This window comes from Panthera tigris, chromosome A1, assembly GCF_018350195.1.
Source record: "Panthera tigris isolate Pti1 chromosome A1, P.tigris_Pti1_mat1.1, whole genome shotgun sequence".
Classification (NCBI taxonomy): domain Eukaryota; kingdom Metazoa; phylum Chordata; class Mammalia; order Carnivora; family Felidae; genus Panthera; species Panthera tigris.
Genome location: NC_056660.1, coordinates 121067688 through 121089288, shown reverse-complemented (window position 1 = coordinate 121089288; position 21601 = coordinate 121067688). Strand labels below are relative to the sequence as shown.

Sequence of the window (21601 nt, the reverse complement as noted above, 5' to 3'; positions counted from 1 at the left end):
GGCAGTATGATTGCATAATCTCCATTTTTCACAATCTTAAGTGGAACAACGATATGCTAATTGTACCCAAAACTGAACAGTCAACCATATCACACTATCAGGTAAAGGTGCCCTGAGCTATTACTTGTGTACAGTTTTGTATCCAGCAAGACATGTAGTTTTTTGAAGACTATCACATCCATTAAAAACAAAAACTCTTCTCTCCTCAAAACCACATAGTTTAAGGTTGACACAAAACATATTCCCATATCTGGGAGCAGAAAAAACAATAAAAAAATTAAAAACAAAAAACACCACAAGCATATCCTCACAGAAAATGAGAAACGTTCAAAAGGAAAACACTAAACAAGACAGTGAAAACTTGTTATCCCATGAACAGGTAGATAACAAGTACAAAGAAAAAAAGGACAAAACCCGAGATAAACAGACCAACTACTGTACGTATGAAATTACCTCAGATACTAAGAATGACTTTTGAAAAAAAGCACATTTAGAGCTTACATATATTAACACAAGAATCTCTGACACAATGAAGTCAAATTTGGTAGAAAAAGATTTAAAAAGAAGTACCAAGGAGTAGGCTTTTTTCTTTCATTGGACGCTTAATAGTATCTGTTTTACTGACTACCCCATGAGACCTATTTATAATGTTTACTCAACACTTTATATTTAAAGTCAGATGTTCACTATGTGGCACAAGATAAGTGAATTTAGAATTTCTTTTACACCTGATAAATTTCCTTAACAGTTATAAAATTCCAAAGATTTTAACTTTTTTTTTTAACGTTTATTATTGAGAGACAGAGAGACACAGAGCATGAGCATGGGAGGGGCAAAGAGAGGAGACACAGAATCCGAAGCAGGCTCCAGGCCCTGAGCTGCCGGCACAGAGCGCGAAGCAGGGCTCGAACTCACAGACCGCAAGATCATGACCTGAGCCGAAGTCAAGCGCTTAACTGACTGAGCCACCCATGTGCCCCTCCAAAAGATTTTTAATACACTTTTAACAGAACAAACCACAATACAGCCACTTGATTTTATAGTAAACGTACAAGAGAAACAGATGTACTAAATTTTACTACCCTTCTCTTCCTACGTATGAAGCTAAGGAGGTGACAAATCATACTGTACAGCAGACCACAAAACTGTGTGCTTAGCACCAATTCTTTCAAAATTTGCATTAAAAAAGAATCTTTTGATCACTACATTGCAAAAACAACCTAACATATCATCAACGATCTGAAAATAGTTGTAAGAACGACCTACTGGGCAGAATTTCCTGCTGAATGAAGGGGTGTGCTAAAGAGAAAAATGGGGAAGTACATTCTCAGTCCATACAACTAGTTTAAATTTTTGACACAGCACTCAATGTACCAAGTATACTTAACTAATAACTGTCTTAAAGTGAAATGAAAAGTTAAAGGCTAATCTGCACAATGTCTTCTTGTCAACGTGAATGACAAAGAACATGCATTTAATTTTAGAAAGATGGTTGTTTATTCAAATGCAGTCTGATGTTCTTCAACAACCCTTAATGAAACAACAGGTCTAAGCAGTGATTACAAATGGCTGCTGAAACCATGAACTACTTTCAAAATGGATCAATCAGGATGAAAATACCTGTACACATTGATCAGCATTTACAATACAGAAAGGAAATATTATGTATATCATAAAATACTGTAGTAGGAAGTACATCAATAAAATATTCATGACAAAAACAAAAAACAAACAAATGTGAATCCAATGCCTCAAAATTTAGCCCCCAATTTATAGAAAACCCAGAAGATAGAAGAATGTGTTAAATGACACAAGGGGATGTAATGTGCCAAGTCCAGAATGTGAAAACATTCTTCAGGACAAATGATCAGTTTCTTTAACAAATAAAGGTCAAGAAAAAACAAAACAGAGGTACGAGAAACTGTTATAGGTGTAAAGACTTAAGAAATACATCTTCTAAATATAATATGTAACCTTGTTTGGATCCAGCTTCAAATGTACCAGCTGTAAAAGGACACCTACGATACAATTTGGAAATATGAACACTGATGGCATATTTGACAACAGTAAACTTACAAATATTTTGGGAGTGTAATCAAGTACTGTGATTGTGTGTTCAATCCTTATCTTTCAAAGATATACAATGAAGTTTTTACAGATGAAATGTTATGTTTGGGGCTTGTTCTAAAATAATCAAGTCAGGGATGAGCTATACATGAAGCAAGATTAACTCCATATGTTGAGAAGCATTGAAGGCCATGAGTACCTGAAGATTCCTGCAGTATTTGCTTTCCTTCTTTGTATATTTGAAATTTTCCATAAGTTTTCTTTTTTTTTTTTTAATTTTTTTTTTTCAACGTTTATTTATTTTTGAGACAGAGAGAGACAGAGCATGAACAGGGGAGGGGCAGAGACAGAGGGAGACACAGAATCTGAAACAGGCTCCAGGCTCTGAGCTGTCAGCACAGAGCCCGACGCGCGGCTCGAACTCATGGGCCGTGAGATCACAACCTGAGCCGAAGTCGGACGCTTAACCGACCAAGCCACCCAGGCGACCCTCCATAAGTTTTCTTAAATGAAGTATGTTACAATAACTGTGAAGGTGAGCTGATCACAACTTATATTCATTAATTTTAGTTCTGATCAGCACAGAGTGAATGGAGAATTTCAAAGTGCAAACACTCCCAAGTTCATGTCCTAAGTTTTTCATATATCTTATATGCCTGACAGAAAAATTTTCAGTTTTTAAAAATAAAGTTTAGTTATTTATTTTTAGAGAGAAAGAGTGAACAGGGGAGGAGCAGAGAGAAAGAAAAAGAATCCCAAGTAGGTTCTGTGCTATCAGTGCAGAGCCCAAAACAGGGCTTGAACCCACGAACCATGAGATCATGATCTGAGCCGAAATCAAGAATCAGACACAACCAACTGAACTCCCCAGGCACCCCCCAAATTTTCACCTTCTTAATGTTAACTCTAGTCAGCTGAAGATAGTCTTTATTCAAATAGAATTTTTAGCTTTGTAATTTCCTGATTTTGTCTTTAAAAGTTTTCCAAGGGAAAAAAAATCTTAAGCTTTAAACTAAAAGCTCAATTAGAAAACAAAAAAGCTACACCTTCCAATTATTGGCCATATTGATCATGTATCTTCAGTATTAGAATCCAAGGTCCCTGGCACACCATCTAAAGTTCCAGGGTCTAAATGATGGCTGGTACATAGTAGGAACTCAATAAAGAGTGACTTAAAGAAGCGATGAAAGTTTATTTATTAAAAGTATCCCAATGACAAGTATTTTGGATGAAAATCTGTATGCTGAAATGGACAGTAAGATAATGAATGCAAGACAAAACAAAGTAAAACACAAGGGGAGAGATGCCCCAGACAACATTCAATGACTCTATCGGATACGAATAAATTTTCTAGACCTCAAAACCCAAGATTCTGCACAAAGAAACATTATTTATGCATTCCACAGAATTAAGTGCAGAATCTCAAGTTTAGGTGTACAGGGCTTTAAATAATTTTACACAGTCGGTAACAGGAAATGTATTTTAAGAGATAATTTACATGAATTCATTTGGAGACTGACAACTACCTTCAACCCAAAACATCAGTCTGTAGAATATAGGATGTTATATTCTACTATTACTCTCGCACACACTCGTTACACTGAGCTTAGCGATGATAAAATAGATCTACCACATCTTCTTCAGAGAAACATAAAAAAGAGACCAAATTTAAAGGAGAAAGGGGAATATACTTAAAACTGGTCCTGAAAACCAAAAAATTATACACTGAATTGGTTATTTCAAATTTGGATAAAATGTCTTGAGTACCGCAGAGGACAGAGGTGATTTTAATGTTGTTATGATATTGTTCTCTTTCCATGCAATTCCATCTATATTCCTTAAGTCATTTTCAGAGTATCTGTGACATTTTTAATGCAACAAAACATTTCAGAATTTCTTCTAAACTGTATCTATTTGACAACACCTTTTAAATAGCATTACCAGAGGCCATATATACCCTACCCAGTTATACAGTGAAGATAATTCCTTTTCTTTTAATATTCAATTGTCCTATTCCAAAACAAGTAATAACCACAGGCTGGATGTTTTATTTTTGACAGAATTAGTTTCTTCGTCACCTGTATTTCTGAGCCACTCTGTTCATCTAGTTACAATGGCAAAATATGCTATATTTTAAAAAACACATTTCTTTTCCACTATTAGATTTTTAACTTGTTACAAGAATCATTTCTTACTCATCTGTATATTCCCAGTACCTAGCATTAGGGAAACTCCTCTATTTTTCCTTCCAAAACCCCAGATTTCATTTTTCTCTGTATATCCTGGGTTTCTACAGACATAATTTTCAAAAGTAAATACCATTTGATATGCTGTATTCCACTTATAAACATCTTCTGTGTTGTGAATTTTAACGACAACAAAATATCCATAATTTATACCTTCCCAACTTGTTAAACTTTGAGAGCTCAAGTTCTCTAATACGTTTTTTTACTTTGTTTGAAGTGAAGTTCTAATTTTTTGGGAAATTACTCATTACACTATTAAGAAAAATATACCTGAACAATTTGAAGGATTCAACTTATATCTAAAAGGAAATTTAAAAAAAAAAAAAGCTATTTTTAAAACAACTAAATAAAAAGATATAAAAAATTTATGCCTAACAAACTACACCAAAAAAATGTTTAACTGTTTACATTGTAATCAGAAACTTTCTCCTATGTTTTCAAATTTCCCTATGAATTTTAGAATCAAATTTTAACTTTTAAAAAAGGAAGAGAGTAGTTTGCATAGCACAAAGAGTTTTAAATTGTCTGATACGAATAATTCTGTAACTTTCAAGACATTTGTCTGCCAACCAAATCTCTTCAAGACACTGGCGCGTATATGGGACTATCCTCTAAAGCAGTAATTCACAAACGCCAAAAGGAAGCTATCACCTTTTACTGGTCTGAGACAAAATGAAGGGAAAAATTAATATTTCATAAAATGAAATATAAAAGGATTATCCTTTATTCTGGTACTGTCTTTTTTTTATAAATAAAAATGTAGTTTTTAAACAGAAATATTAAATTTTTTCACATATAGTTTCTTAATGGGGGCAAACAAGAAGTTGCTAACTATACTGCTCCTCCAAATTTTCTTAAAAATGTTACCAGCTTCTGAAAAGCAGTTACTAATATATTAACAAAATATTCTTGCTTTTAAAAACAGAAAAATGGGGGCATCTGGGTGGCTCAATTGGTTAAGCATCCAACCTCAGCTCAGGTCATGATCTCACAGTTCGTGGGTTCGAGCCCCACATCGGGCTCTGTGCTAACAGCTCGGAACCTGGAACCTGGAACCTGGAACCTGGCACCTGCTTCAGATTCTGTGTCTCCTCTCTCTCTCTGCCCCTCCCCTGCTCACTCTGTCTCTCAAAAATAAATCAATATTAAAAAAAATTTTTTAATAGAAAAATGGGGGTGCCTGGGTGGCTTAGTTGGTTAAGTATCCAACTCTTGATTTTGGCTCTGGTCATAATCTCATGGTTACGAGATCAAGCCCTGCATCAGGCTCTGTGCTGACCCTGAAGCCTGCTAAAGATTATCTCCTTCTCTCTGTCCTTCTCTCCCCTTCACACTGTCTCTCAAAAAAACAAACAAAAAAAAAACCACACAAAAACTTAAAAATAAAAAATGGTGTTCAAGTAAAATGAGGTTAGATACCTTGTTCAACTTTGCTCTCAAGCATGTAGCACAATACCTGGCACATAGCAGGCATTCACCAAATACTTGCTCAATTAACAAACATCTAAGTCACTAAAATAAATGGTAACAGTCAGATTTTTATAAATTAAAATCAAAGTGGAATTTTTACAGTCACTATGTTAAATTTAACAATATTAAATGGTAATTGCCAGACTTAGAAAAAAAATCAAAAACAAAGAATTTTTATTGTGAGTCACAACACTAAATTTAACACTAAGAAAACGTGCCATCTGCAATACACTCTCAGATAAATAATCTGGTTTTTGTACTTGTAAGTCCAAAAGCATTAACTAATAATGTTAAGAACTCAATTGGGGGAAATAAATGATACAGGACTGATAAATGCTGAAGCCAGGTAACAGATGTATATGGCAGTACATTATACTATCTTCTTTATTTTTACATTTAAAATTTGTCTAATTGAAAAATAAAAGAAGCAGTAGAACAAAGATGCACTAATTAGAAGACTATGAGAGGCTAAGCTGTTGTTCTGAAAAAGCTCAGCTGAACATAAACTTAATATACATGAAAAGAAATCTAACAGGAGGCCTATGGACAATTATACGTCATTATGTAAGAAATGCTTTTTGGTCTTGTCGGAGTTTACAACAGACCAATAATGTTCCCCATGTACTTAGAAGATGTGGGGTTTGAAAGAAGAGAAGAGAGAGAGCACATTACTAGGAATGAAGACAGGAAAAGAAAGTTGAGTCAAGACAGGGACACAAGACAAGATATTAATTGCTTAACCAGAAGATGTATGTGAGAGCACAGTGAGATTACCTATTATATAAAAGAGAAGCTACAGGGAAGGGTTCATCTATACTTTAGGAGAAAACTGTGGCCACTACAGAGTTCTCATGTCGTGAATGGCTTTCTTAGGAAAACTAGCAGCACTATGCAGTGTGACTTAGGGGGAGTGAAACATAATGGGAGTCAAAAGGAGTACAGCAATAATCCAAATGTGAGGTGATTCAAGTGTGGATGAGGGCAAAAGCCACAGGAGGAATAGAGAGAAACGGATACTTCAAAGAAAAAGAGAAAGGATTTTTTTACTAACTAGATATAAAAAAGCAAAGCAATGAGTCAATCATGTCAAGGTTTCAATTCTAGGTGACTAGATGGCTGTTATTTCAATTTATAAAGACAGGGATAGTGGAGGTAGAGACTTAAAGAGAAGATAATTATGTTTGATTTCAGAAAAGTTAAAATTTAAGCAGACAATAATAACTACAGTATAAAAACTAACCACTACATCTAGCTTACTAGATGCCAGGTACTATTTTAGATACTTTACATACATATATTCCTTTATTCCTCAAACACTCTTAATGAGGTGAGTAATGTTATTATTCCCATTTTACAGAAGAGAAAATTAAGATACAAAGAAGTAACTTGTCCAAGGTCACAATGACAGAAAGTAATGGAACCAGGATTTAAACCTGGGTTTATTAATTACTTTAAATTGTCTCACCATGGTATGATAAAGACAAAAAAATGCCTGACAAACAGAACTGCATAAAAGATGAATTTATCGATAAAGTGACATAGCTCTGTAAAAATTAAAAACTCACAACCTGACATTTTTAACAACTAATTACGTCACTTTTATGCTATTAGGGAAATTTTTTAAAAAACTTTAAATCAACTATAAACAACAAAGCCACCTAAGAAAAAAGAAAGAATTAGGACTGAAGAACAACATATTATAAACATAAATGTTATAAATATCCTAGCCATTAAATATTACAGTTTAAATGATGTTCACTATCTTCACTCCAGCATACAAGTTAAATAATTAACAGGCATATTTTATCTGACCTTTTGTATATTCTTAGAAGATAAGCCTTGTGCTTTGGAAATTCAATCAGAGGTACAATTTTTTAACAGAAGCTTCAAATAAATTTCCTTTAGACGAGAATAAAGCTTCAAAAGAAATGTCCTTTAAGAGATATAAATGTTGCTACCTCCTCTACAGGAAACTTCTCCAGTACAGAAGGCCTTGCCCTTCTCCTCCATGAACACGCAAGTTAATACACAACTAAAGAGCATAACCACATAGTAAACTTCCTTGTGAATACAAATATAATTTTTATATGGCACAGTCCATAAGAAGAGAAACAAATTGTATTTTTTAAAAGGATAACACTGAAACTTAAGCTTTTCTAGACCCTAGCAGTTTTAAGTCAAGCAGTATTTACTTACGTTCTGATACTGTATAAAGGAGGTTCTGGGGTAAAGGAGGAGGTAGTCTTGCTCCCACTGGCGCAAGATTGGGCACTGCACTTGTCCCAGGCTGGTCACGGTTGTTTATCAAGCTTGACTGTGTTATGGGTGGTCCTAAGAATTAAAGAAAAGAAAAGAGAAGAGAAGAGAAGAGAAGAGAAGAGAAGAGAAGAGAAGAGAAGAGAAAAGGGAAAGAAAAGGAAAGAAAAAGTTAGAACACTAATGTTTCCTAACTAATAAAAATACTATGCTAGTACTAATTTGGGTAGTCATTATTAAACTACCTACTTTAGCTTAGAACAGAATAAAGGAATTCGATAAACACATGCTTCAACACACTGAGTTGCAGTATTAATTAAGATGACATTTCAGTTCTAAAACAGACAAAACAACTCCAGGGTACAAAAAAAACAGAATAGTTAGCTCTGGAGAATGGGAGTGAAAAATGGCTGAGAAGTAACTTGAACAAAGTTTCGGGGATGATGATAAAGTTCTACAGAACTCAAGTTCCACAACATCATGAACATGTTTAAATATACTGATTGTCTGCAACACAACAGGAAATGCATCAAAAATAATAATGGGCTGGGGCGCCTGGGTGGCTCACTCAGGCGTCCCGACTCTTGATTTCAGCTCAGGTAATGATCCCATGGTTTGTGAGATCAAGCCATGCTTGGGATTCTCTCTCCTTTTCTTTCTGCCCCTTCCCCAAGTGTGCACATGCATGCTCTAAGGAACATATAAAAATAATGGAAAAGATAGAAAGATACATGACAAGAGAAATATAGTAAAATATTCATCAGGAACCTAGATGGTGAGTATATAGGTATTCAGTGTATACTTCTTTCAACTTTTCAGTTTGCTTGAAATTTTTCATAGCAACATGGAAAAAATGACATTCTTGGATTTCACTATTAAACAGAAATGTTCCCACATATCACATCTTTTATTGTGAGAATTTCTATGTATGAAGATGTCTTTATATCTGGGGAATAAAATCTCAACTTGAGCTTCACAATTATGCCATATAATTGACAATACTAAATCTGTGTATTAAATGTCTCCAAATCTTTATCAACATTAATGAAATGTGTTCTTTTTTAATTTTTTTTTTTTAATGTTTATTTTTGAAAGAGAGAGTGCAAGTGGGTGAGAGGCAGAGAGAGAGGGAGACAAAGGATCCAAAGCAGGCTCTGCATTGACAGCAGTGAGCCCAATGTCAGGTCAAACTCATAAACTGTGAGATTGTGACCTGAGTTGAAGTTGGACACTCAACTTACGGAGCCACCCAGGTGCCCCATGAAATGTGTTCTATAAAGAATACTACTGCAGGAAAGCTAGGTGATTGGTACATGGGTTCATGCTAAACTATTTTTGTCACTTCCTTGTGAGTCTACAATATTTTCAAAAATAAAGAGTTTAAAAAAAGAAAGCTGAAAAAGTACTGCTTAATAAATTGAATGGCAATCATTTTTTAAAATAACAATTTGCGGGGCGCCTGGGTGGCTCAGTCGGGCGTCTGACTTCGGTTCAGGTCATGATCTCGCGGTTTGTGGGTTCAAGCCCCGCACTGGGCTCTGTGCTGTCAGTTCAGAGCCTGGAGCTTGCTTTGGATTGTGTCTCCCTCTCTCTCTGCCCCTCCCCCACTCACTCTCTGTCTCTCAAAATGAATAAACATTAAAAAAAAATTTTTTAAATAACAATTTGCCATCTCTTAACAATTGTTAATGTCTCCACATAGATATTTTGTTCTATCTTTGCACACATGTAAACTATTCACCAGTTTTTTCTAATTACAAAAAAAAAAAAAAAAAGGGACTTTAGTCTTGCTTCTCTTTTTGCTAAACTATCAACTGTTACGAATTTTTAAATGATCATTTAAAAAAATTTTGTACGTGGGGTGCCTGGGTGGCTCAGTCAGTTAAGTATCCCACTTCAGCTCATTTCATGATCTCACAGTTCTCAGGTTCGAGCCCCACATTGGCCTCTGCGCTGACAGCTCAGAGCCCAGAGCCTGCTTCGTATTCTGTGTCTCCCTCTCTCTACCCCTCCCCGCTTGTGCCTGCTCTTTCTCAAATAAACGTTAACATAAATAAAAACATTTCGTACTCCATTTTGGTGGATGTGATAAGAGCATACAGTTCACTAAAAAATAAAGTAAAATAAACAATAAACAATCCTTATCAGTAAAGAGACTCATACTAAAGTACATGCTAGTGAAATGATAAGACTTTTGGAATTTTACTCCAGCAAAAATGAGCCAAAAAGCGCACACACTTAGGGTGGGGCAGCGGCGGGGGAGTGGGAGCAAGGTGGAGGAAATAAGACAAAAACAGGTGAATACTGATAATCACTGAAGTTGGATGATCGTGCATGTGGTACACATATTATTATTCTACCATATTTGAAAATTTCCATAAAAGACTTTAAAAATTATTTTAATATTCTAGAACAGATTTTAAGACTAGGAAATTTCATTAACCAAGTGGCATGTTCTTTTTTCTGACATCTTCAAAACACTGGAATTTCTCAAGATGTTGTCAACTAAGCAAGATTTTGACTCCTAAGATTTTTTGAAGGTATCTATTCTTAATCTATCTTTCAAAAACTTTAAATCTAGTGTCAAGTTAGCTAAGAGATGGGTTCTTCTAAATACAATTCTTTGCTAAAGAAAGAAATATTCAACGAACATATACTTACTTGGTATGGGAAGCACAACAGATGGTGGAGGCTGGCCATGTCCCTGGGGAACAGGAAGTCTCATGCTATGTCCAGGACCTGGACCTGGACCCGGGCCGGGGCCGGGGCCTGGTCCTGGGCCTGGTCCTGGCATCGGAGGCATTAACATTCCAGGAGGTGGTGGAGGAGGAAGCCCAGGGGGAGGTGGAGGGAAAGGAATCATGCTTGGCAGAGCGACTTCATCAACAACCAGGGGATCGTTTCCATGATCAAACTGACAAAGGTCACCAAGTACACAAAATCCTCTTTCTGTAAGAACAGAAGAACAATCTTATTACAATCTATTTAGAGTTCAGAAAACAAATAAAACAAGACCCTGAAAAGCCTACCTATCTGATTTACAAAGTATTTTTTCTCCAAGGAATTTAAAGCCTTCTTAGTGTTACTCTGTTAATCATCCCATATCACTGAGGTAGGGCCAGATGTACTCTCTACTTTCTGAGACTACACTTTGTTGAGATAGCAAGTAACAGGGTCCAAAACAGGCTACTAGCCACTATCAGATTAACCTATTCGCCATTAAGTTTTTGTAATAAAAATTCAGACTCGGGGTGCCTGGCTGGCTCAGTCCATAGAGCATGCTACTCTTGATCTTGGGGTCATGAGTTTGAGTCTCACACTGGTTGTAGAGATTACTTTAAGGAAATAAAAAAAAATTCAGATTCAAAATAGCAAAGGCAGGGTACAGCAGGTAAAGGACCTAACTAGACAATCTAATTTCAACTATCTATTTTCATGGTATTATTCTAAATTCTACATTCTTGCTATATGTACAGTTTGAAACTTTAGCTTAAAATATTAAAGTGGAAGGGGTGCCTGGCTGACTCAGTTGGTGGAGCATGTGACTCTTGATCTCAGGGTTGTAAGTACAATCCCCATGTTGGGTGAAGAAATTACTTTAAAATAAATGTAAAAAGAAAAAAAAAAAAAGGAAGAAAAAAAACATTCAATTTACTAGGTTATTCACTGCAGCATTGTTCATAATAACAAAACGTTAAGAAACACCCCAAAAGCACATTAACATCAAATTAAGTTAAACATGTTTTTCTACTTATAGAATACTAAAACACCTCAAAAAAGCATTAAGGAAGCTCTAATATAGGACAACTGCCAGCAAATACTACTCTGTGCAAAAAAATACATGCAGAAGAGTGTGAATAGTATACTAGCATTTATGTAAAATAGAAAATGGGAGAACGTACATATTTATGTACACATATTCAGACTATGTTTGGAAAGATATATAAGAAATTAATAGCACTGGGATGCCTGGGTGGCTTGGTCAGTTAAACACCTGACTCTGGATTTCGGCTCAGATCATGATCTCACAGTTCATGAATTCAAGCCCTTCATCGGGCTCTGCACCAACGGCTTGGGATTCTCTCTCTTCTTCTATCTCTGTCCTCCCCTGCCTACTCTCTCTCTCTCTCTCTCAAAATAAACAAACTTGAAAAATAAATATATAAGTAAATAAATAAATAAATAAATAACATTAAATTGGCCTTAAGAGAACTCTGTGGCTGGGAGACCAGGGTGAGAATGAGATAATGCCTGAATTATTATTTGATTCTATTTCCCACTTAAAAATAAATAAAATGTTGGGGCGCCTGGGTGGCTCAGTTGGTTGAGCCTCCGACTTTGGCTCAGGTCATGATCTCATAGTTCGTGAGTTCGAGCCCTGTGCTGGGCTCTGTGCTGACAGCTCAGAGACTGGAGCCTGCTTCGGATTCTGTATCTCGCTCTCTCTCTGACCCTCCCCCGTTTGTGCTCTGTCTCTGTCTCAAAAACAAATAAACATTAAAAACAATAATAAAAAAAACAAAATGTAAAAATATATATTCTATATTTAAAGGAAACATGTTAATAATGCCTGTGATTTGCTTCAAATAATACAGGTCCAGAAGAAGCAGTAGAAAAGCACAGATGAAAACAAAATTGCCCAGGAGCTACTAACTGCTGATGTGAGATCACGGATACACTAGGGTTAATTACATTGTTCTGTCAACATTAATATTTAAATATTTCCATAATAAAAAATTAAAATACATACACACCTAAATACATACATTCAAATGGAAAGTCAGCATATTAAAATTTTAACTAAGTTATAATGCTTAACAAATTCCCACCACCAAACACTACACAAATAAATTACAATTCCTAGTGCCTACCAAATTTTGTGGTATACTGTCTGAAGTAACAACAACAGACAAATGAATGGATGACATGTGAACACCCTCTTAACCAGAACCAAACTATTAAATCAAAAAAGCAAATAAGCATATACCAAAAGAGATTTTCCTCCTCATCCATCCCTTTTAACAAAAATCTGGATTAAAATGAAAAGGTCTGCAATATTCACATTTGCTTTACTAGCACTTTGGGGTACAATCGAAAGGACAATTTTTACCATCATAATCTCTGCATCGCCTCTTTGGTGGTGGGTTTCGACCAAAAGAATTGGAAGAGCTATGATTGTTATAGTAATTAGACCAACTCTCCGTTGTGTTTTCAGAGTGGTGCGCAGGTGCAATCACAGTAACAGTGCTGGGAATAGACTGTGCCCCAGAGGAGTACTGCTCAGAAGAGCTCGGAGGTGGTGCAGACACAGGCACATAGGAACTCTCCAAGTCGTTCCTTTCACTCTTGAACTTTGATCTTTCCCTGTGCTCTGCTTTAGAGACAAAGTAAAAACAAGAAACAACCGAGATTAGACATTTATGTTCTCAACCTACGATTCCTTTTTTCACAGAACAGGGAAAAAGAGAACATTGCAGTAAACTTACTGAGCTATCCGTATTTCAAAGTGTTCTCATTATTAATGTATCCTAAAAGCAGGAGCATCAACAACGTGATGTATCTTAACAAGAGCTTATGTAAAATCATCTTTTATAACATCAACATCAGTACATAATGAAGAAAGACCAGCTTCACCACTGAGAGTTAATAAGAAAGCTACCTAAGAAGTGACTTCCAAGAACTGACTTCATCCTGGTAATGAGTGGTTGGGATCCCAGTTAGTTATCTACCTACATTTTTTATTTTTAATTTTAGAAACTCTAGGCAATCTTAAAGCAAATCAATTATTTTTAGTCAGAGGGTGGGGGAAGGAGCAGGTAATCCTCTTCCTCCAATGATAGCCTTGTTGATGAAATGACATTAGTTTCAATTATACAAAATGACTTTAAGCTTAGACATGTACCATGATATACTTATCAACAGCTTCTTTTTAGTCAAACTCAGCCCTGTCTCTGTAACAAAATCAGTATTAGATTTTTTGAGACATTTCTAGATTTTATATCGCTCAGACACGTTAAAGGTAATGTGCCTTGAAGGGAAGTTCTGATACAGTTATGATAAAGGAAAATAAGCAATATAGAGTTTTTAGGGGGAAGCCTCATCTACTCACCAACATTCCTACTTGGATCCCGGTCTTTGCTGCGCCCTCTACTTCGGCTTCGGCTTCGACTCAGGCCTCGGCTCTTACTCCGGCTCTTACTCCTGCCTCTTCTCCAGTCATATTTCTCACGGTACAATTCATTCCGCTCGTAGTACCGGTCATAGTCTCTCCACTTGCCATCTTCCCTTTTTTTCTCACGTGTCCTATAATGCACAGATATAAAAGCCATATATACACTAGAGAAACCAAGTAAGCAAACGAATCAGGAGTATGAAATACCCTCCCTGATTCATCAAAACTCGTAACGTCTTGCTTTTTTAGAAAGCCATAAAGCCACAGCACAACTCCTCTGATCCATTATATAAAAAGAAAAAACATTCCCTCAAGTATACTGGGTGGGGAGAAACGAAAGAGGTGAATCCAAAGTATGGGGAGGGGGAGGGGAAAAAAAGAAATTTACAAGTAGGAAAGAAAAAAAGGCTGAAATAAAGTTTTCCTAAACAAAAGACTAATTTCTGGATGGCAGGCTGATGATTCAACATATAAACTGAACTATTTGTAATATAAAATACTATGGATGATTTTAATAGTGAGCACCCCTAACCAAATGGAACATTTCATTAATATCCTCTAAGGAGACTACTCCCACCCTTGTGCTCTTGGGGAAAGCACATAATGATGACTGTTTATAAAAGGAAGAGAAAGTATGACAAAGACAAAAAACAGAATGGAAGGAAGGGAACATTCACTTTCTTTAATCAGCTTAGAGAGAGAGGGATCAGTACATATGTTAAAAATCCCGTTAATGCCCCTACAAGGTAACTGAAAAGTGAATTATGAGTGTCTTCCTAATTAAATACAAACACAAACCTTCGTTCACTAGATTCTGAACGAGTCTTCTGGGGACTAGGATACTTCTTTTTTCTGCCATCTCGTTCTTCCTCTGCCGGCTCCTGAAATACCTACATGAAAGCATTCATTAGAAAGATCAGTCCTTCTACTAATTACGAAATACATCCACCTGATAATCTTTCTAACGAAAGAGAGGGCACAAATACACTGAAATACTGAAGTCAAGAGGCTCCTGGGCGGCTCAGTCAGTTGAGTGTCCAACTCTTGATTTCAGCTCAGGTCATGGTCTCAAGGTTTGTGGGTTCAAGCCATGCATCAGCGTGGAGACTTGTTGGGATTCTCTCCCTCTCTCCCTCTTCCCCTCCCCTGCTCGCTGTCTCAAGCTCTCTCTCAAAATAAATAAACTTTTTAAAAAAAGATGAAAGAAAGAAATATTGGAGGCAAATCACATCTAAAAAAGTTAGGCAACGGGGGGAGTAAAAAAGATGCTGAAATTATTTTAACAGTAATACACTAATTTTTAAATGTTAGTTTAAGGTAGAGAATGGAAGTGCAGGAGGAAAACAGCAATTAGTCCCTCACAATTAAACCGCAGAAACAGCAATTCTGCATTTCTAAGTATCATATGCAAAATGGTTCCTGTTTTCCTAATTATAAAATATACTCATAATTTGAGGGCTGTAGATTTCATAGAAAATGTTTCAAGAAAAAATGGTAAAGTAAATAAGTGCCATAAACGACACATTTCACGAGATTTACAGGAAAATGATATTGGAATTAATGGAAATATGGTCTTCTTTTATTTTTTAATGTTTATTTTTGAGACAGAGACAGAGACAGAGAGAGAGAGAGTGAGTGAGCAGGGGAGGGGCAGAGAGAGAGGGAGACAAAGAATGTGAAGGAGGGTCTAGGATGTGAGCTGTCAGCACAGAGTCCAGTGTGGGGCTCAAACCCATGAGCTGTGAGATCATGACCTGAGCCAATGTCAGGCATTTAAATGACTGAGCCACCAGGGGCCCCAAGAAATACTGTCTTCTTTTTAAAGCCTAACAGTTAAGACTGACCAGAAGTAACTTGTGATTTTATTTTATTTTTTAAGATTAATCTCAAAACAAATATATAGCCTTTACTAGAGAAAGGTGAAATAAAGTCATTTGCCTTAGAGCTAAAACAAAGGTCCATCTAATAGAGAAGCTCACTTAACAAATAGGAGGTCAGTGAATGGAACAGATGAGAACAATTTAGTAAAACTCAGGCAACATAAAATGGTAGCCACAATATGGCAACCATATGGCACTGGCTAAAATACCACACATTTGTTAAGACTATATTTAAAAATCATTCTCTTTACCTATTTACAGGAAATACAGACTATATATATTACTCCCCTGGGATGCAATCAGCAAATCCAGATGGCAAAAACTCTACAGAGCAAAAGACTGAGTTCCTTCAACAAAATAAAATTTAGGGAGAAAAAAGTGGGGAGGAAAAGAAGAATGAGAGAGACATACAGGTAGGTATAAAGGGGGGATTTAAAGATTAAAATAAACTTAAAAGACATCAACTTGGAAGATCTTTTTCCTTTTCTGTATTTTGCAATAATTTTCTTGATGAACATGTATTAATTCCTAATGGAAAAAACTATTATTAAAGAGTTGAAAGATCCAAGAGAAATAAAAACATAAGGCCACCCAAAAACTTGGGACATGAATGTTCAGCACAACATTATTCAGAACAACAAAAAAGCATTAACAACTTGTCTATCAACCCAAATATCCATCAACTCGTAAGTGGATAAAGAAAATGTGGTACATTCCAAAAATGGAATATTATTCAGCCATAAAAAATGAATACATGATAAAACCTACATGAACCCTGAAAGCATCATGCTAAATGAATGTTAGTCACAGAAGACTACAAATTACATAATTCTATTTATATGAAATATTCAGAACAGCCAAATCCATAGAGAAATAAGTAGATTAGTGGCTGCCTAAAAGAGGGGTGGGGATTGGGAAAGAAGGGCCGGCGGGTGATAGATTAATGAGTACAGGGTTTCATTTTTGGATAATGAAAATGATTTAAAATGGAGCATACTAGTGATGGCTGCACAATTCTGAATACGATAAAAACCATCACATTTGTACACTGTGAGTAGGGGAATTGTATGGTAGGGGAGTTGTATTTCAATAAAGCTATTTTAAAAAAGTCAGAGGGTGGGGTGCCTAGGTGGCTCAGTCGGTTAAGCGTCCAACTTCGGCTCAGGTCATGATCTCACGGTCCGTGAGTTCGACCCCCGCATCAGGCTCTGTGCTGACAGTTCAGAGCCTGGAGCCTGCTTCAGATTCTGTGTATCCCTCTCTCTCTGCCCCTCCCCTGCTCATGCTCTGTCTCTGTCTCAAAAATAAATAAAACATTAAAAAAAATTTTTTTAATAAATAAATAAATAAGTCAGAGGGCATACACAATGCCCTTTTCCTTTAAAGAAAAAAGTTAAAATGGCCAGTCCTTAGATGGATTTGCAACTCTCTACACTGCTCAGAGAAAGTGCATCAACCTAGCACAGACCAGAAGTATGTGCTATCTCAAACCCCTTCCTTTCCACATCGTGTAGAAGAGTTAGGATAAACTACTTTACTTATACACTAGCTCAATAAGCTGTTATTTATGTCAGTGATGACAATTAAGTTGTGTATAAAATCTTAGAATACAAGAGAAATACCACATGATGTTATCTGTGAGGTTAACAGTTATCTGTTGTTAACTGTTATCTGTTGTATAACAGATACAACAGTTATCTGTTGTATAACAACTGGTAAGTTGTTACATGCAGAAGCTGATACCCATTTTTCACAATTTTCGAAATTAGAACTTAGTATGATACAAAATGAAACCGTGCAACAATTTGTTTTTTTTTAAACTGTTCTTTAATAACTCAAAATAATGCAATTTTTCACTTATGTTCAAACCTGCTATCTTTCAAACAGATACTTCTAGTCCACTGAACTTCAAAGACTGTAGAAAAGGACAAATGGTGCAAAAATTGTAACTTATTTTAAAAGATTTAACCTGTACACATAGACCAAAATTTATACACAATCAAGTACAGCAGAAAAGTTTCTTCCTATTTCCATTACTTGAAGTAACATACTGAGAGTGTCTCCTATTTTAAAAAGATTTTATGAAACAATTATAGTGCATGAGCCAAAAACGAAAATGGGACAGTGGTTTCAACTGATTGTAAGTATAGCCACGTTTTGTTGTTGTTGTTGTTTTTTAAGTTTGTTTATTTATTTATTTTGAAAGAGAGAGAGAGAGAGAGAGAGAGCGCACGTGCACACGAGCAGGGGAGGGGGAGAGACAAGGGGAGAGAGAGAGAATCCAACCAGGCTCCGCACTGTCAGCACAGAGCCTGATGAGGGGCTCAAACCCACAAACTGTGAGATCATGACCTGAGCCAGTCAAGAGCTGGATGGACGTTCAACCAACTAAGCCACCCAGGAGCCCCTTGTTTTCTTTTAATGATGGATTGATTCAATCAGCCTAGCATTTAAAAATGGAGCGGAGAGGACAACTAAATGCAATACTTGCTTCTTAGATTGAATCATGTACTGAAAGAGAAAAAAACTGTTAAAAAAAGGCAGGGGAGGACATTGAAAAAAAAGAGGGGTGGTGGTACAGTGTTGGGACAATGCATAAAATTGAAATACAAACAGGATTAAAGTATTTTGTCAAAATTAAATTTACTGAAAATGAGAATAACGAACATCGTTATTCTTATGAAGTACACAGACTGCCATGAGATCATGAGGTATCTAACTTACTCCTAGATTCAGAGCATGATAGTTCTGGGTGTGGATATATAAAGAGAGCATATGGGACAAATCTTCAATAGGTGAATAAAGATAGATGGTATACAGATGTTTTAGGTACTATTCTTATAATTTTTATGTAAACTTAAAATTATTCCCAAATAAAAAGTTTATTAAACAATTATAATAAAAACAAAAGTTGATAAATATTTCTGGATCATAACCAACGTTCATGTGCCAGGTAGCTAAGATGTGTGTATATATAAAAATCTCATTTAATCCTCAATGAGATAAGTATTACTATGATCATTCTCCTGATGTGAAAATGAAGCAAGTAATTTATTTTAGAGCTATCATTTTAACTCATGCAGCCTGATTCTAGAATCCATAATCTTATAATACTGTGTTATCTGTACATAAAAAGAATCACAAATGGGGGCCCCTGACAGGTTCATTCGATAGAAGACATGACTCTTAATCTCAGGGTTGTGAGTTCAAGCCCCACACTGGGTTTTTGAAAGAAAAGAAAAGAAAAGAAAAGAAAAGAAAAGAAAAGAAAAGAAAAGAAAAGAAAAGAAAAGAAAAGAAAAGAGAAAAGAAAAAGAGAGGAAGGAAGGAAGGAAGGAAGGAAGGAAGGAAGGAAGGAAGGAAGGAAGAAAATGGAAAAGAAAGGAGGAATTACAAATCAACTCTGTAAAAAGTTTCCCCTTAGTTCAAACAAGAACATTACCTTATATAATCATGCTTTTAAACTCCAACCGTTGTAAAAACGTTTTTTTCTTTCATATATTAACATTATAACTATTTATTTGTAACTACCTTAACCATAAAAAATATTCTGTGGTTAAAAAAGAGAAAATGGTTGGTCTATAATATGAAAATGTGTCACTTAATCATTTTTCTTGAGCTTTCATCTCACTTTTAGTCAAACCTCTATATGTAACCAAGTTTTGTCTTTCTAAAATCACTAAGATTTCTCTGAATTTCTCAATATTCCTAAAATATTTCTTGGAACACTAAATAACATTTCCAGTGCAAAAAACTAAGAAGTTAACTAAGAAGCCCTGATAAAGAATCTGTAACATGCCAAACACAGAAAAGTCAATCAAGAGATAATTATTTTTAAAGAGGTCAACTTCCAACTAAGAATGATACTAGGAATAAGATCTAAAAAGCCCCCAAAAGCAAAAGAAAACTTTACATTACCTCTTCTTTAATTTCTTCTTTTTCTTGGACTGGTGGTTTTGGCTCAGGCTTAACTGGTTCCAAAGGTGGAAGGTAGTTCTTGGTATAGAGACTTTCAAACAGTTTATCCACAAAACCTGAAGTTTCTAAGGAGAAGAAACAGTATTTAAATATTGCACAAACAATAATTGAAGACTGACAACACGCTCCTCGGCAAAGCTGAGGAAAACAGAACACCTTCCACACTGGCAGTGGAATCAAAACTAAGTCTGTCTATACTTTATGAGGGAGATTCCCATGTCTGGGTTTTTAAATCCTTTGTACATTCTTGCTTATGCACAAAATGATGTATATGCAACACTGAGTACAAAATAGTAAAATGCTGGAAAAAGAACAATTTTCATGAATAAGAGACTAAAGTATGTCACAACCATACAACAGAATACACAGAGCTCTAAAGAGAATGAATATGGATAACATCACATCTCAAAGACACAAACTAAATATTTGTATCTGTTTATATGTGCATAAAAAAACTCTGAAAGGACACAGACAAAAAATGACAAGGTTGTCAACTGGAAGTGGGAAGGGAACAAACAAAAAACAAGTGAGACAGACTTTTCATGATATTTTTCAAGATACGTACCTTTAATTGTTGGATTAAATGTACTGTCTATTCAAAAATTTCATTATAAACATTTTAAAATCACTTGGAAAAATAAAGTTTGGTACGAGAATGATATAAAAATATCTTTTTGTGTTTTACTTAAAAGCTACTGTATTTTGTAACTTTTTCAGATTAACTGAATGGGGGAAACATGAATGTATTAAAAACTACAGGGTGTATTAAAAATATAGCACAGAATCTACTTACACTGTAATTATACATTTTATATAAATAGCTATTTCTAAAATGTAAAATGAGTTTTTCTTCAGAAAAGTATGTTTTCAAAAAACTTTATGGTATTAATTTGTGTAGTAAGCATTTTCTGTGATTATAGAACTGTTAGGCCTTGTTAACTGTTACACCTAACTTTAAAACAATAAATTGATCAGACCCTCCAAAACCCTTTATGATCAAGACTCTCTTCATATGCTTCTGTACTTCTAAAACATTTTTTAAAACATGTATCACTTTTGTAATTTAAAAGACCTATAATACAAGGTGCATAGGTGGCTCAGTCAGTTAAGTGTCCAACTCTTGATTTTGGTTCAGGTCATGATCCCATGGTCCTGGGATCAAGACCCGTGTCAAGCTCTGCAATGAGCGTGGAGTCTGCTTGAGTGTATGTGTGTCTGTCTGTCTGTCTGTCTCTCTCTCTCCCCCCCCCACCCCGGTCCTACCCCATTTGCATCTTCTCTCTCACTCTCTCTCTCTCTCTCAAAAAATTGAAAAAATAAAAGACCTATAACCCAATGAAGAACTGTGGGGTGCCTGACTGGCTGTGTCAGAAGAATATGTAGCTCTTGATCTCAAGGTCATGAGTTCCAGCCCCACATTGGGTACAGAGATTTCTTAAATAAACAAACTTACAAAGAAAAAGAGGGTCACCTGGGTGGCTCAGTCAGTTAAGTGCCAACTCTTGAATTCGGCTCAAGTCATGAACTCACAG

General features: G+C 35.7%; 1 protein-coding gene across 4 annotated transcripts in view; it reads right to left on the bottom strand.

Moving 5' to 3' along the window:
- Positions 1-21601, bottom strand: part of RBM27 (RNA binding motif protein 27) — a 72269-nt gene that overhangs the window by 33299 nt on the left and 17369 nt on the right. For 2 of the 4 annotated variants that reach the window (XM_007079961.3, XM_015536593.2), the window contains exons 3-8: positions 20010-20134; positions 15010-15101; positions 14149-14342; positions 13150-13413; positions 10701-10988; positions 7980-8114 (exon numbers count right to left, since the gene is read on the bottom strand). In XM_007079961.3, coding sequence (XP_007080023.1) covers positions 7980-8114; positions 10701-10988; positions 13150-13413; positions 14149-14342; positions 15010-15101; positions 20010-20134 — 1098 coding nt within the window. The remainder of the gene's footprint in view (positions 1-7979; positions 8115-10700; positions 10989-13149; positions 13414-14148; positions 14343-15009; positions 15102-20009; positions 20135-21601) is intronic. The other 2 variants (XM_007079962.3, XM_007079963.3) reach the window with 1 other exon arrangement.